Source organism: Electrona antarctica (genome assembly GCF_951216825.1).
Source record: "Electrona antarctica genome assembly, chromosome: 22".
Lineage (NCBI taxonomy): Eukaryota > Metazoa > Chordata > Actinopteri > Myctophiformes > Myctophidae > Electrona > Electrona antarctica.
The window spans coordinates 22789429-22805806 of NC_136805.1; the positions used below are offsets into that span (position 1 = coordinate 22789429).

At 43.9% G+C, this 16378-nt stretch overlaps 1 protein-coding gene across 2 annotated transcripts in view; it reads right to left on the minus strand.

Annotated features, from left to right (window-relative positions):
- trrap (transformation/transcription domain-associated protein) overlaps positions 1-16378 on the minus strand; it is a 143720-nt gene that overhangs the window by 27589 nt on the left and 99753 nt on the right. For both annotated transcript variants that reach the window (XM_079493049.1, XM_079493048.1), the window contains exons 58-63: positions 14498-14693; positions 12352-12470; positions 11342-11488; positions 8358-8458; positions 5803-6004; positions 725-886 (exon numbers count right to left, since the gene is read on the minus strand). In XM_079493049.1, the coding sequence (XP_079349175.1) occupies positions 725-886; positions 5803-6004; positions 8358-8458; positions 11342-11488; positions 12352-12470; positions 14498-14693 (927 nt within the window). The remainder of the gene's footprint in view (positions 1-724; positions 887-5802; positions 6005-8357; positions 8459-11341; positions 11489-12351; positions 12471-14497; positions 14694-16378) is intronic.

Genomic DNA, 16378 nt, shown 5'->3' on the forward strand with positions numbered 1-16378 from the left:
CTTCAAAGTAAGTGTCACGCGTGATTAAACCATGGCAATACGCAATCGAGGGATTAATTAATGGCGGCAGGCTAAGAGTTAATAATTATCAGTCCTTCCACACATCATTTATAAAAGCATCTTGCAGTGGAATGGAGAAGTTCCCCCCAAACATGAATGAATGAATGAGACAGCAGAGGGGAATCAGAATTCTTAATTTGGGAAGTGCTGGAGAGAGACCACTTTGACATAAATGCAGTTAATTTATCTATATTAGGCTGACAGCAATGAGTAAGCATTGATGGATGAGAAAAGTAGGAAACATGTCAAAGACTAATGGGAGGGAAAAACATGGGAGTAGCAGATGTTTGGAGAGATGATGAGTAGAGAACTGGAAGAGTTCAACTCACAGTGGACAATGAAGGGAGAGGAGATGGGGATTGAACTACAGAAGGGGGGGGGGGGGGACAAGTGGGCATTTGCCAAACATAAGCCTATCCTAAAACGATCAGACTTAATTTGATTCCAAAAGCCATTTGAAAGTGCTTTCCATTGATTACTTGCTGATAAACAGAGCCAAAGAGAATCTATATTGCTAATATTGGACACAGAGTCTGGGGTGGTTTTACAGCAGTGACAAATTAGTAGGCTGTGAAACTCCAGCCGACTAGTTCATTGCACCATATAGCCTGCTCCTATTTGTTTTGTGGAAGAACAGCAGTGGTAATATGGACGTGTCTCTCACCTGGCTGATGAGATTGAGCAGTGGTTTGCCCTCGGAGCCCACCAGGCAGGTGAGCAGCTGTGGAATCCAAGCCAGCCACTGAATGGGTGGCACTCCGATGTAGTACTTGTCCACTGCGTCGGCCAGCGTGTTCTTGTCATCAAAGCTCAACAGCCACAGCACCTAGAAAAGAGAAACGGACAGATGGACGCAGGGAGAGACAGTGAGAGGAGGTGTAGGAATTAAATGAGTGAAACATCCAACATTGTGGTTATTCTATCATTACACTGTCATTATTATAATATTCAAAATGTTCTGCAGTAATGGGAGTTACACTAAGGCGCAGGGGGAGGCACGGACTTCATTAGTAGTTAGATAATGGCTGCTTCCTGCAGTCCTAATTCACAGCAGGGGGGTGGGCGTGGAGGAATTAACAACTAGGCACGCCTCATGATGATCAAAGCTGAGTCAGTGTGAAGCCCATCCCTCCTCCCCTCCAGAGCATGAATGCGCATGCACGCATGCACGTTTGACAGTATGTGTTTGTGCGTGTGAATGTGTGGCCGTGAAAGTTTCAAATGTCTATTGGAATGATCATCCAACTGTGTGTGTGTGTGTACGCGCGCACACATGTGTACACACAAATCGACTAGCAAATCTGTATGTTTGTGTGCACGCATTAATCTAAAGTGTTTTTGAACCTGCAAACACAATGGGTATGTGTCTGCAATGAATGTGTCAGTCGGTGATGATCGAGACATTAACCCCTCTCGGATCCCTTCTGGCTCTGCTGAGCCAGTTGACCGCGGCTCCACAGCTTGTGTTTAATTACTGATAATCGCTGGTCATCTCCTCCCATCCATCAGGACTAGATGCTGCCAAACCAGCCTGGCTTGCCAAATCCCCCCATCCAAACCGCCTCTCCACTCTCCCTCTCCATTCCCCTCTTACAATCATCCACTTCAGAACAACAACATAGAGATTATTAGAATGGGGGCGGTGGTGAAGGGTAAATGGACCGCATTTTATATAGTACCTTTCTAGTCTTTCCGACCATTCAAAGCACTTTACAATGTACTTCACATTCTCTCTCTCACACACACACACACACACACACACACACACACACACACACACACACACACACACACACACACACACACACACACACACACACACACACACACACACACACACACACACACACACACACACACACACACACACACACACACACAGAGCAATGGCACAGGCGTGTCGTCACACATTATATGCTAATGCATACACATTCACACACAGACGGTGGAGGCAACAATGCAAGGCATCAACCTGCGCATCGGGAGCAGTTTAGTGCTTGGGTGTCTTGCTTTGGAACACAGCCAGGAGGAGCCGGGGATGGAAGCGGCTCGCAGACGGCCGGTCTACCTCGTGTCACTAAGACTGATGACGTGGTCTTGACTTGGAAGCGAATGAACCACAGAGAAGTGAGAACATGTGGTGATGTTATCCAACACGGTCAAACAGCGGTAGTTTGTAATTAAGCTATCTGAATTAATCCATTGGTGTCTGGCTCTCCGGACTCTTTTTGATTGGAGAACAGAGTGTCGGTCGAGGGAGTTCTGTGGCCTTTTAATAATGACTCCTCATGGTTTCTCCTGCCAGTAAAAGGTCATGTAAATGACCAGGGTAATTGTCGGATTCCAAAATGTCAATGGCAGCTTGTCATCAATATGAATAGCAATTCCACACTCAAGAGGCTTATCAAATTATAAAGACAAAGGTTTGGAGAGCATTTATTTATCTTTTTGTACATTGTCACATAATGAAGCTGAATATTTGAGCAAGATTTTGATTATACATTCAAATTATAATTAAAAAAAAAGGAAATTAAAGGGTAGTATCGCTATCAAGACTTGTTATTTAAACTGGTATTCCTCATCAGTTTTTCATGATGAAACAGCTCAATTTCTGATTGCGATGTTACACCGGGAATAATTTGCATGAGGTAGGTAGGCTGCATTTCTAATTGAACTAAAAGAAGCGTGGTAAATCATTTGAAGTATGCCATTGCTGGCTGCCCTTCTACCTAACCTTCTAATTCACATGAGGAATAATTGATTTCGTAATTGTTGCCTGAAATGAACCGGACCACAGGCTGTTTTGTTTTCAAAAGAAAAAAAGGCTGGGTGAAGAAAAGCGCTAGCAAGTGCAGAGGGACGTCGTTCCAAGTTGGTGACGTCAGTGTTCTCTGCTGTGTTCTACAGGGGAGGGTTTGATCCGCCCCTCTATGCCAAGAAAAGGGAGCGTTATTTCAGGCTATACCTGCAGTGATTTAGTGATGCGCGGGCGGGCCCGTTGCCCGCAGATTGACGCGGATCGGCCGGATGGGTCAAGGTTTTCAGCGCATTATTGCGGGATGGCCGCGGTTGAGAAATTAGTTACTGTGTGGTGGTCCCCAGGGGGTCCCTCTACTGTACTGTACTGTCACACCCGAAATCACGTAATGGCTGCTAAAAACTCAGCTTCCCGTCATGCGGCTGTGCACAGTGTGAACCACTTTGAACAACTTGTCACCTGTTGTTACTCTAAACAGACATACACGCACACATACAAAGGGACACAGATTGCTGTTCAATGGAGTGGTTGTACCACTCAAAAATAAACAGCATTCCGGTAGCTCTTATTCTGTCTCTCTCTCTCCTGCTCTCCTCTCTCCTGTACAATATGTTGCTTATTTGATCAAGAATGCACAGCTGCCAATGATATCCTCATTAGTCATTATCCTGATATTCCGACCCCGGCCGCTACGCCTGCAACTTTATTTGAATGTCCCACTTAATGTTCTAATGTTGTAGGACAGGACACTCAGTGTAGTCATCGTTTAATGTTCTCTCATGTATTGTATGTACACAGTAGCCTAGGCCCTACACAATTATCTAACAAACATACAATTAAGGAAATGTCTGTCTGAATATCTGAAACACTGTCGCTGCTCCTCACTCGCTGCACCAATCGCTCTGAATTTCCACACAGGAAATTGACCATTACATTATGTAGGGCTTAATGAAGCCCCTTTTTCAATTGAACAAAGTTAACGCTGTTAATTCAATTTATAAGTGAATTAAGTTTCTCCATAGACTTATAATGGGAAAATGGGAGAACTCACATTCCAAGTATTTTTTGTGATTGTAAACCCCACCCCACCCCGCCTGGTATATGAAATTTAGCCTACATAAGTTTTTAGGACATCTCCATCTGCTGTCAGTGACCTGACCTAGTCCTGGCTCGAAAGATACTGACGCATTATGAAAAAAAGCCGGCACGCGCATCACTACTTGGTAGGTTAGAGAAAAGGGTCACGCCAGGCTGACGAATGATGCGACAGGGAAGACCATTAGTTTGTTAACCTTTGGAAATGGTAAATGGTGCATTTATATAGCGCCTTTATCCAAGGCGCTTTACATAAATTGTACATTACATTCACCCATTCACACAAATTCACACACCGCTGGCGGCGGAAACCATGCAATGCACCAACCAGCACATCAGGAGCAATTACGGGTTCAGTGTCTTGCTCAAGGACACTTCGAGCGGGGTGTACCGAACCTCGGGACCAAGCAGGAACAGAACCGAACATGGCAAGTACCGGGTACCCATACAAATCATTCAATTTCGGTTCTCTCTCTCTCTCTCTCTCTCAGTGCAGCATTGACGGGGGACGGGGGGATCGTTTGGGGATAAAATGTGCGCTTCGTTCAGCCATTCAATCAGTGAGAGAACATGCAGCTGAGTGATCAACGAACGGCCATGCACAGCACATCAAAGGCAGAGTCTCACAGCTGCAGAGTTGATAATTAATGGCTCACTGCACTCCCAATGCAGTTGGAAAAGGAAAGAATCACTTCTGTCTGTGAAAATAACCGATCCTACAGTTTGAATTATGTACACATGCACATAGCAAATAAAGTGTATGTGTGTGTGTGTATGTGCGCGCGCACTGCAGTGCTCCTCAGTCTCAGACAAGCTTTTTATTGTTATTGTCAAAATGTGTTATTGTCACTCAGTAGAGGCCTAGTAAGAGAAGCTCACTCTTATCCTCTACTGTTGAATAAAGGAGAATATGTTACTCTATTCATTACATGTCTTAAATTGACTAACTTAGGCTTAAAGGAATAAAGCTTTTTGTTAAATAAACATTTGAACTATTATTTAAGTTATTTTATACCATTTTGGAACCGAAATAGGGAACCGTTAGGAACCCGAATCGATAAGCAGAACCGGAACGATACCCAATGATCCCTAGTTAGGATAGTAGAGAATTAATGGTGACCCAATTTGAAGAAGAAGCAATAGAGGGTACTGATACAATGTACAGCGATGAGGGTTGTGTGGAAGGTGGAGAACGTGGAGATAAGATGTGTGATGCGGTTTTCTCCCAAATACTGCTATGCATTTACTGGCCCTGAGAGGAGATAAACTATAACAATCATCTATTACTCTCCTCCATGTGCACCTTCCTTGTCCATTTGATGTAAGGCCCCCTGACAGCCACACAAAGTACAGTCTCACCATTATGACCCAGATGATCACTCTTGTGGGTTTTGCCTGATATAAGTATTAGTTATTCATTTCTCTTGCATTTTTCTGTAAAACTGTATTGCTTTACCAAATTATAAAAGCTGGATAATGGATATGCTGTCTATGCCCTGTTGTTGATGTTTTTAAATACTAAAGTTCTAATGCTGTAATGCACTGCTCATTCATTTATGTATTTCGTCTTGTGTATCTGTTGCACACCGTTGTTGTTGTATTTTATTGTAAAATAGGCTTTTAAACTCAATGTGACTTTCTTGTTAATTAAGGGTTAATATTGTTCAGTCATACAAACCAATATCACACACATGAATCTAGGCTAAAGATAAATACAGAAAGATGTCGTTATCAAATCAAAAGCAAGTGGTAACGAATCCAACACACATTTTGGCCCTGTATAGGACAGACGCGTTTCATCCCATTTTGTGTAAGTCTAGCCCTAAAGGCAGGCAGACAAGCACACAGAGTCGTGCATAAAAAGCACAATCTCTCGACCATGACCTCACCTTGGCCAGGTACTTGCGGGACTTGCTCTCATTCTGATGGCGGCAGGCATGGAGGTAGCAGGTGATGGCAGAGACCCCGAGGTGCAGCTGGCGGTCCTTGACGAAGATGTTCTCTAGGTAGTCTCCCCACATGGCCCAGGCCTTCACCAGCACATCATGCATCTGGACCGCCGCAGAGAACGCCTTGTTGGCCTCCTCTGACCTGGAAGAATGGACGAGCGATGGGGGTTAGTCGTTGAAAGGATGAGTTGACAGTTGAGGTGTAAAATGGCTTTTTGGCCAAAAAAAACACACACAACAGGGTTCTACAAAATACACCTTGCCTCAAAACAAACTAGTGTGTGTGTGTGTGTGTTGGATGGACGACTGGGCGCATTCCATGTCCTCTCGTCTCCATGTCCTTTTGCTCACTGTTGCCGTTATGCAGTTTACACAGCTTGATTTAAAGTCACACAGAGTTTGTAGGTTCTGCGAGTCAAAATCGAGAACCTATTTCGCAGATCAAAGCATCGTGACGCTAGCTGGCATCTTCCGAGCTCATTAGAGTACTGACAGCTTGCCGCGTTGAGGCAAATGGAAAAAAGGCTAATGGCTATATTTATCTATATTTAAAGCAACTTACAGCAGATTCCACAGGAGATTTGGTAGCTAGTTAAAGTTGAGAAGATCCTTGGGATGCTGCACCCATTTTAAACCATTGAGAAAATTCACACTTTCGACATTGAAATTTGGAAATGCCGTTATAATATATAATATGCATCCAGGAGCATTATGACAGGTGAACTGTGACGGGATGCCCTGGAGTTGCACCCGTTTGTGCTGACGCAAAATATCTTTATCAGCTGTTTCTTTTGTTCACCACACTGAATAGGATCCTAACAGCCCCCATTGGCATGTTGTTTGAATAATTTCTACCTCCCACTCCCATCCATCCTAGGGCTTTGATTAATAAGTGAAGTGCACCTCAAGAATCTTTTACCACTGCAGTAGTCAATAAACATGGAGGGGCCTGTCAATCAAGAAGCACTGTTTCAGAGTAAAATAAAAAAGACCTCCAATTTAAGTGATTCCAAAAGTCAATACCCTCCTTTGCCTACTTAGTTATAAAATGTCTCCCAAGCCAATCGGCTCTAATGTGTTATTATAAAAAGCCTGTTTGCCGGAAGCTTGATTGCTGTGGGAGTCAGTGTTGAGAGGCCCCCTCCAGTAATGTTTAATGGGTGTTGCCTCCATCATGCAGACGTTTGCCAAAGTACATCTGTGCAAGGTACTGCTCCACGCACAGAACGCCCAGCTTGACTGTCAAACATCACCCCACGATCCCCATCCTCATCGAATGCACGCTCACAAACACCTGCACATATAACCCTAAATTGCATACATACATACATGCATTCCCACAAACACACACATTGCTACAACCCCTAACCCCAATATGTTGCCAATTCTCCTCTGGCATGATTGGGGGGAGGGGGGGGTAATGATTGCTTTCAACCCTGCAGAGGTGCAAAGGCAAGTTCTGCTGATCCCAGAGATTCTTGCAAATTGCCTCAAGTTAATTATTCAGCTGCATATACATTTAATACGCTGTCCTCAATTTGTCTTTCACCCCACAGGACACCATCATGTCAGAGATGATGAAGAGGAGGAAAGCCGAGAGGCAAAGCCATGTTAAGCGGGCGTACATGAACAGGGGTGCATGGCTGAATGCATGAACAGGGGTGCATGGCTGAATGCATGCGCGTGTATGGAATTGGGGCAGCTGAATTAAGAGAGCCTGTGTGTGTACAGTAGGTGCAGTTGTGCACGCAAGTGCATTCATTTGTATGTGTGTGCAACAACGGTTGCACTTTGATGACACTTACTAATATAGGACTTAGATCTACAACACATTGCAATGTGCTGTGATTAGCTTTGTCACTACATTTGAAGAATTAGCACCTACAGTATAATGAAATTCCCAAAATAAGGTTATCAGGTAGAAAGTGGTTACCACATTCCCCGCCAGCATTAATTCTAATTCACCCGTTAACCGCCAGCACGTTGTGCCCCTGGGCACACACCCAGGGGGAAAGGACCTCAGACACAGTCTGACGAGATGAGGATGAACCGACAAGAGACAAAGAGGACAGGAGAGGAATAAGACAAAGGAATTGAGGGGAGATAGCTAGAAAGAGAAAGGGTATAAGTGAAGAACAAGAGTTGAGTGAAAGGGGGGCAGGGAAAGAGAGAAAGAACAAAAGGAGACATGCATGGGACCGAGCTGCGCTACTGAATCTGTCGGCAGGGGCATTCAGAACGCGTATACATTGTTGTTACTCGTTAGTGGGAATTAAAACATAGGCGCCCCACAGGAAGAGGAGGGCTGAGGGCTGACCAAACAGGCCAACATCCTGTTATCCACATTCTATGGGGCGGGCGCCCCCCATAGGCAAATTCAAGGAAACCTTTTTTGCCAATGGGTTCCCAGATTGTCCCAAAGGTGACAATTGTGGAGCCAGATACTACATGTACACCAACCCCAGACAAACAGACAGACAAACAGGGTTACATACTTGTTGATCTGAGCCAGGAACATGCCCTTGAGAGCATAGAACTCAGCAGTCATCTCTTTGGTGAAGTACTTCAGGTTGGTTGACTCAATCACCTCCAAACCCTGAAACGCGCACACACACGCACACACGTACACACACACGCACACACACACACACACACAAATGATCAGGCAAATAAAGTAGTTTAACATATGGCTTTATGCCTGGTACCCAAAATTCAATAAATAATGTTCAGAAATTGAACCAAAATGGAAGGAAAACATTAACCTAGTCGGCTTTAGACTAGGGGGAAAAAATGATAATGTGCATATTGTGATTTTGTGTCCTGCAGGTCCTAAGTCTGAAAACAAGACTACAGTAGATCCCAATCTAGTACATGGCTGGACCCCAATGGAAATAAGTTCATTTTTTACTTAATTATTTTCATGGGGCGAGGTCGCGTGCACACATCCGCCTGGGTGACGCCAGACTGCTGGGCGAGCGCTGGCGCTTTGGCATGGGGGGGTCAACATATGGAATGAATTGTACTGGCCATATATAGCGTGTTTTATTGTACAGGGTTTGATGAGCCCGTGCATACAAATATTGGCACAACGGATAGTTTCTCTGGGTGAAAGTTTCACAAAACCGGAGACAAAATGCTTAAAGGAGTAGATCACCCCCCAAAAATTACTTATTTTCTATCAATTACTCACCCCATAAAGCCTTGGATTCATAGAGATGTTTTTGTTGCATTCTAAGCCAACAATTTGATGACCGGGTCATCGGTCAGTAGAAGAGTCAGTTGGTTATTCAATTGAGTCTCAAACTAGAAAAAGTGCCCTTCTGGGCACAGGTCTCCACCAGGAGGATAGGACTGTGTGAGATGTTTGTCAAAATGTTTAGGAGTAATATAAACATGTTTGCCTTTGATGGCAATTGGATGATTTGAGGCATTTTGTTCCAAAAATGTGTTTAGCAAAAATCAACCTGTTGGTGGCGCTATAACAGACCAATGTGAAAAGGGTGGGATATATTCCTCAGCCTAGTAAGAAAATGTGTGAAAGATTTCACGTAAATTGCATGCTGCGTTCATGATTTGAGGCTTTTGTTCAAAACGGGGCAATCTTGCAAACTGTGAAAGCCAATTATAGCCAATTAGGATGGAATATGAAATATCGGACAGATCCGACATGAGCACATGACCATAGAGATACTGTGTAACGATTTGCAAGATTTTTGGACAGAGTAATATAAAAAAATGTGTTTTACAAAAGTCGGCCTCCTGGTGGCGCTATAAAAGGCAGATGCGGAAAATGGAGGTCAAAGGTTTGTCCTTGGCCTCTGGGAGTGTGCATGCAACGTTTCACGCAGATCGGGGCAGTTTTAGGTAAAAAGAATTAAAAGCTGCCTCATGGTGGCGCTATAACAGGCCGTTCTGGAAAATGCGGGGCAGAGGTTCATCGTTGGCATCCAGGGAGTGTGTGTGCAAAGTTTGGCATCGACCGGGTTAACAGTGCCGGAGATTAGCTGGTAACGGACGGACGGAAGGACGGACGGACGGACGGACGGACGGACGGACACACACACACACACGGACGGAGTGCAAAACATACTCTCTCCCCATGTCTTCGGCCTGGTGGAGACAATTATTGGCTTAGGAATGGATCAAAAACTAAAGAATCTCCATGAATTCAAGGCTTCATGAGGTGTGTGATTGATAGAAAATACGTTTTTAATTTTTTGGGTGAACGACTCCTTTAACGTGGGTGCAGGTTATTTCAGCTCAGTTTCTGAGGAATTTCTGAGCAACTGAATTGAATAACCGAAAAATGTTAGATTATTTTCCATTCCATCAGGGCTTTTTGCTTTTCAAAGCTCCGTCTTCTGACTTTCGCTTTTGATGTGTTCATCCTGGCCTGCTCTTTGTCCATATTTATACAGTACGTGCAGAAGTAGGCTAGATTATCATATCCTGATGAAACTGTGCATGTCAGTGCTCAGCTAAATTAATCATCAATAGGTTAATAAAATAATGTGGCTCATATAGGCTAACCGAAGAAGACATAGTAGGCCTATAGTAGACAACATTAGATTAAAAAATGTGCGTGGAAAAGTCAGTATTTATTTGTTTTGCCTGTCCATGCACAACTAGTCTGAATGGCTGCATTCATAAACATGAGTAGTGGAGTAGCAGAAAATCAACCTGCAACTTCACTAGTCAGAGCCCCCAGACTCGTACTCTACTCACTACATCCTATAGCCTGGAGGGACAATATAGTAGTTAATTAATATGCCAACCACCTGCTGTAACAGTCAGTCAGTCAGTGACATTCACAGGTGCAGGGCTGGCCTGTTGGTCCAGCCCACAAAACATGCTGCAAGGTGTTCATTAGGAGGATAGAAGCTAAATTAATTAATCTTCCATATCCGCCACTCGGCTACTGTATGTACCATGGTGACAAACATTGTGTGGAGAGAAGTAAAGGTGGGAGTTAGTGAGAGAGAAAGAGAAACAGTTGAATGAGAGAGAAGAGCAAAGAAGAATGTCTGATCAAACAAAGAGATAGTGAGAGAAAGAGACAGAGGGAGACAGAACCAAAGAAGGCAGAAATAGATAAAAGCCAGAAAGACAGTGAGACAGGGAGAAGAGAGACAGAGAAGAGAGAAAAGCATCTCCTGGCACTCTAATGACTTGCGGTGTGTGCTGGACTGCTTCTATTAATCAGAATGCTCTGCAGACTTGAGTGTGCTCCTGAGTTACACTCTTCTCTTCTAAGGCTCACAGCTACTGACAGTCACCTAGAGACACTCCAACAACTCTGCACCTTCTCACTCCCCTGCTTTCTCATATTAACGTCAACTGTGGCTAATGGCTGACAGTGAGTAAGCCAGTGACGTTTCAACATAGGGCACTTTTAGTGTTCGGGTTACAGTTCAGAAGTTCAGGCTTCTCTTCTGTGTCAAACAGAGAAGGAAAGATGTAGACATGACATAAAAGTTACCTGCATGCACTCATTCTTGCCCATGACGCCAGCCAACTGCAGATAACATTTAACCTGCTGTCTGATCTTCTGGAAGCAATCGACGATTGGCACGGTGGGGATGGTGTGGATTCGACTTAGGATGTCCAGTGCTACATTCACCAAACCCTTGGGGAGGAGGGGGAGACAATGTTTTAGTCGACTGTGATTTTTTATTTGCAATGCAAATACGTGCATTCGTGCAAGGATGAGTCTCAGACTGTACAATGGCCACCATTGAATGCTATGAATAATATAGTATATCAGAACCGTATCAGTCCTCTCTTAACACTTTGAGTGCCACCTCGTGGCCAAAAGTGGTAGCGCTTGGGTGTCAACGGATACAGGCAGATCTTACTATGACGCACTTCCATTTTTTCGCTAGCTTAAATGCATGTAGCAAAACATGCTAATGCTAGCGAGTTAACGCCGATGTCCATCTTTCTCCAGAAACGTTAATATTCTAATAGCAATGCACCGTAAATCAGAAATGAGCTCTGAACCTCGTTGATCTGATCAACACCACGGACAGCGCCGTAGTTTCCGAGAAAACAGCGTCTACAGATCGTGGCTAAAACAGAAGCTAATGGATGTGCACACGCACAAACAGTGCAGACGGGGCCCTAGCAACCGGGCCTAGCAACTGGAGCGATTCCAAAAATGGAAAATAGCCTTCTTATATTGATATAAAATGCCTTAGAGCGAGTATACTCGTTCTGAGAACTAGGTGTTCTTATTTGATAGACGAGTATACTCCTCCTGAGCATCAAAATATGTTAATCACTTTCAACCTAGCGTCCCTATTTTTTATTTTCTTTACACTTTAGCTTTTATAGACTTTAGACTTTATAGCTTTTATAGACTTTAGACTTTATAGACTATAGACTTGATAGACACAACATTAACTTTAAAGCTTTTTTGATGAAGTAGTTAATCAAGGTATGTTTATTCACTTTTCTCTATCAAATGGTGGACAATCATTGCAGTTGTACCTGTTTGCGTCCTATCTTTCCGTACTGAATGATGGCAGAGGCAGAGGCGTGGACTCCAAGCATTGCATTGTTGTTGTTAGGGTCGTGCTGCGTATTAGTTTCGTAGGCCGATACGATGGCTGTTGGGAGTTCAAGAGGAGAGACACAGTAAGTAATCTTTACCAATTCAAAATGTCTAATCACAAGACACTGCTGTTATTTTCCCACCAAAGAAAAAGGTAGAACAGATGGCTTCCCTAAATTATCCTGATGTTATACAGAGCCCCTGGCATCAATCTAATACTGAAACTATACAAAACGTCTGCACTTGTACCACTCCCTATTCACGCTTTTAATTAAAACTGCTTCACCACATGCTCACACAGTATATACCGTATTAGTGATGCACAGGTCAGGTTTTGATTTTCAGTGTTGTAAAAACTATAGACAAGGGTCTACAAGTCATATGGTCAGATCAGGTGAGTTATTCTTCACCATATTCTTCAAAAGGGGGCTAGTTAATGTATGATGTTCACCAAGAGAAGGGCCAGGGACAGGACTGAATGCTTGACCCCTACAGTGAGGGGAGCTGCTATGCTGTGGGGGGCATTTTCTTGGCATGGTTTGAGTTCACTTGTCCCTCCCCACAGAGGGAAGGGTCACTGCCAATCAATACAAAGTTATTCAGAGTTCACCTTTATCCTATGATTAAACACAGGCTGAGTGGTCATGGCCACCGGGGGACCCTTACAGATATTGAACATTAAATGTGTCATGGCTGGGAATTTCTGTGAAGGCAATTCCATTTTACTTTTACTTAAGCTTCAATTGTTTCAAGTATAAATGATTTTTTTTTTTACACCGGAGCTCTACTGCAGAAGTGGCTCCATCTTTATTCTGGTATGAGCCCTGACTTGTTGAGACATCATATTTTGCGCTGGGCTGCCTCTCTGAATGGTTTCAAAGTCACCGCGGTAGAGAGAGCAGCAATGAGCAAAGTAAAGTAGGTAGGTAGGATTGTGTGTGTGTGTGTGTGTCCATATCCTGCAGTGGGAGAAAGTGCTTTCGAGGGCTGACATTTGGAAATGTACAGAGACCCTGAGGGGGTTCTGCACGCCATGGCCTTTTAGAGAAGGCCCCATCCTGAGATGAGTGGAAATGTGTGTTTGTGTGTGCCCGCATACGTATGCGTACAAATGTATGTGTGGCTGGTTTCAGTGAGAAGAAAAAAGCATCAGAGTATACTGTACGTGAATGTGAGTTTGTGTGTGAATAAGGAGGTGAGAGGGAAGGAAGGAAAGGACGGAGAATGTTACTTCTGCAAGGTCATTAAAGGCATCAATCTGCTCAGTATGACAGAGCTAAACCACTAGGTGAAAACCTATAGAACATGGTAGGACCACAGTGGATTTTCATTTTGCCAGGTGATTGAACTACATTTGCACGCACCACTACAGACGACCGTAATGGACACTTTTTTATGATTGCTTGTTTCTAAGCCAATGGGAGATGTACCCATAAAACCCATAGTCTGACGGGCATAAAAACCCATAAACTGAATGCCGCAACGTGGAGTGAGTGGCAACAAAAGCTAATGTTATGAGCTAACTGGAGCTAGAGGAAAGATGTAACAAAATACAGTGAGTGAACCCACAGAATGTCGTTAATGATCGAAAACGGACGCTACAAGAGCGTATATTTGTTGCATATACAGTATCGTTGATCAATCCAAATAGACTACATTCGCTCTTAGCTTGAGAGATATACAATTATCTGGTTCAAGATTGTACTGTACATCATCTTCACTGTTCTAAAGGAAAGCTATATAAGTTTACACCCAATATCGATCCTACGAGACCAATGCCGATGCAAGCAAGCACTAGACACTCTTTCACACACATTTCAGGTTTGTCCTAAACCATTTCTGCAAATCAAAATGTAAAACATTTTCAAATGTTCGAATAACCTTTTACCACTGCAGTGTTTGGAGTACCTGCACAAGAGATGGATCTTAGTCACTAGTTCACTTTGCATCTCTTTTGCTACACAAGTTGTATATTATTGGTAAACATTTTAATAATAATTATAAGGGTGCGTTTGGACAGCCTCAATTTGTGTATGCAAACTATGCATGTGCGGTGTGTGCGTGTGTCATACATACTCATACCCTGGTAATGGTGCTGGCGCCACATGAAGATGCTGCTCCAGTGTGACAGGTCGTCGGAGACGATGGGCAGCCGGTTCCTCCAGGTTTTAACCACCGTCTTCATGTCGTGGAGGCTGGTGTTACGGCCTAGGCTGGCTGGCTGCAGCCCAGCGTTGATCTGAGCTGCCTCCTGGAGCTCTATAATCTGCTGCGCCGCCTGGGGAGAAGAATTTGATTCTTAGTAACAAGAAGGAAGTAGTACCTGAAATACATCCAGGGTATTCACGGAGGTTAAGAAATGATGTACTTTAAGGAACTACATTTCCAGTATGGGTAGTGCTCTGATTAGGTGTCTGCTACTGGGAGTGCTGGGAAACACATCCAATCCTCCTAGACCATGAGTTTTCAGAATCGTTGTGCCCAATTCAAAACAAGGCACACTATTTAAATTTCATACTTTCAAAATATTTCAAAAACAGTGACAATAGACGAGCTACAATAAAGCTCATGATGATGTGACGTGTTGTGTATTTGTAGATATTAAAAAAAAATATTATTGTCACCAATAACATCATGCCCAAGGTTGAAATTGTTTAAAATAAAGTATAATTTGTATTGGGAAAGCAGTGTACACAAAGTATATTAATTTAATAAAAAATAAAAAATCATCCGTTTTAATATATAGTATATATGGCAATAATGTGTGGTTTTCACGAAATCCCAAGGCACACCTCAACTTTTCTCACAGCACACCAGTGTGCCTTCCCGCAACCTTTGGAAACCACTGCCCTCATGACTGGTTTAGTGTTCATGATGGATAAAACTAGCCAGACCAAATAGCCAGCACAAACTAGATGGATCAAAGTGACTTATCGGCTATTTGCCTTAAAGGGGGAATGTCATTCCCCTCGGGAGATAAAAACGGCTATTTTTCATGCTAACGTGATTATGACGTCAGCCAGGCAATAAAATTTTCCCCGTCTTCTATGCGGGCTTGCTCGCAGAAGTAGCATAGCAACTTATGCTACTCTTTTGGTGTCACATTTAGCTTCATACTGGGTGAAAGTCTCATTCAAAAAATTATTTTTTCGCTCGAAAATGTTAGTTACAATGACATTGAGTTGACGTGTTTTTTTTTTTTTGTAACTGTTGCATAATCGCAATTTCGCACTCGAGTCCCATGCCCCGGCCATCTAGCTCTGTCCCCCCCCGCTGACATGCCCTCAACCACGGCTAAGTTCAGCCTGCTGCGGTCGGAGCCTTGCTCACAGGTTGAGCAGCACTGCAGCGGGCTAAAATGCATATCCGTCATTCAAATATCTCATGTACCACAACATTGTTCAAGTGCACTGTGTGTTTATGCTTATTCATTGTAATAATCAATATCGCTATGATGATTTATCGCCGCGCCGCTCCGCATGACAGCATGTAGTCTAGCCCGTCTCAGATGCCCCCTCTCACCGCCGGCCGCCGGGGCACTGAGCCCGTGAGCCGGCCCTCTTCTCGTCATGCAGGCTGCAGTACTCATAGGCTCATAGCACACGCACACACACACACACACACACACACACACACACACACACACACACACACACACTCTCTCTCTCTCTCTCTCTCTCTCTCTCTCTCTCTCTCACACACACACACAGTTACCACAACATTGTGAACTGTGTGTTTGTTTATTCATTGTAATAGTCAATATCGGCTCGCTATGATGAATTATCGCCCTCGTTGTCCGATCCGCTCCGCGGGGCTGAAGCATGTAGTCTCCCGGCAATCAGATCATGCCACACCGGGGCATTTGCACTGGGGCTCATCGTGTCGTGAGCACAAGTAACCTGACACCGATATGGGGGGGGGGAGCTCTCTCTCTCTCTCTCTCTCTCTCTCACACACACACAC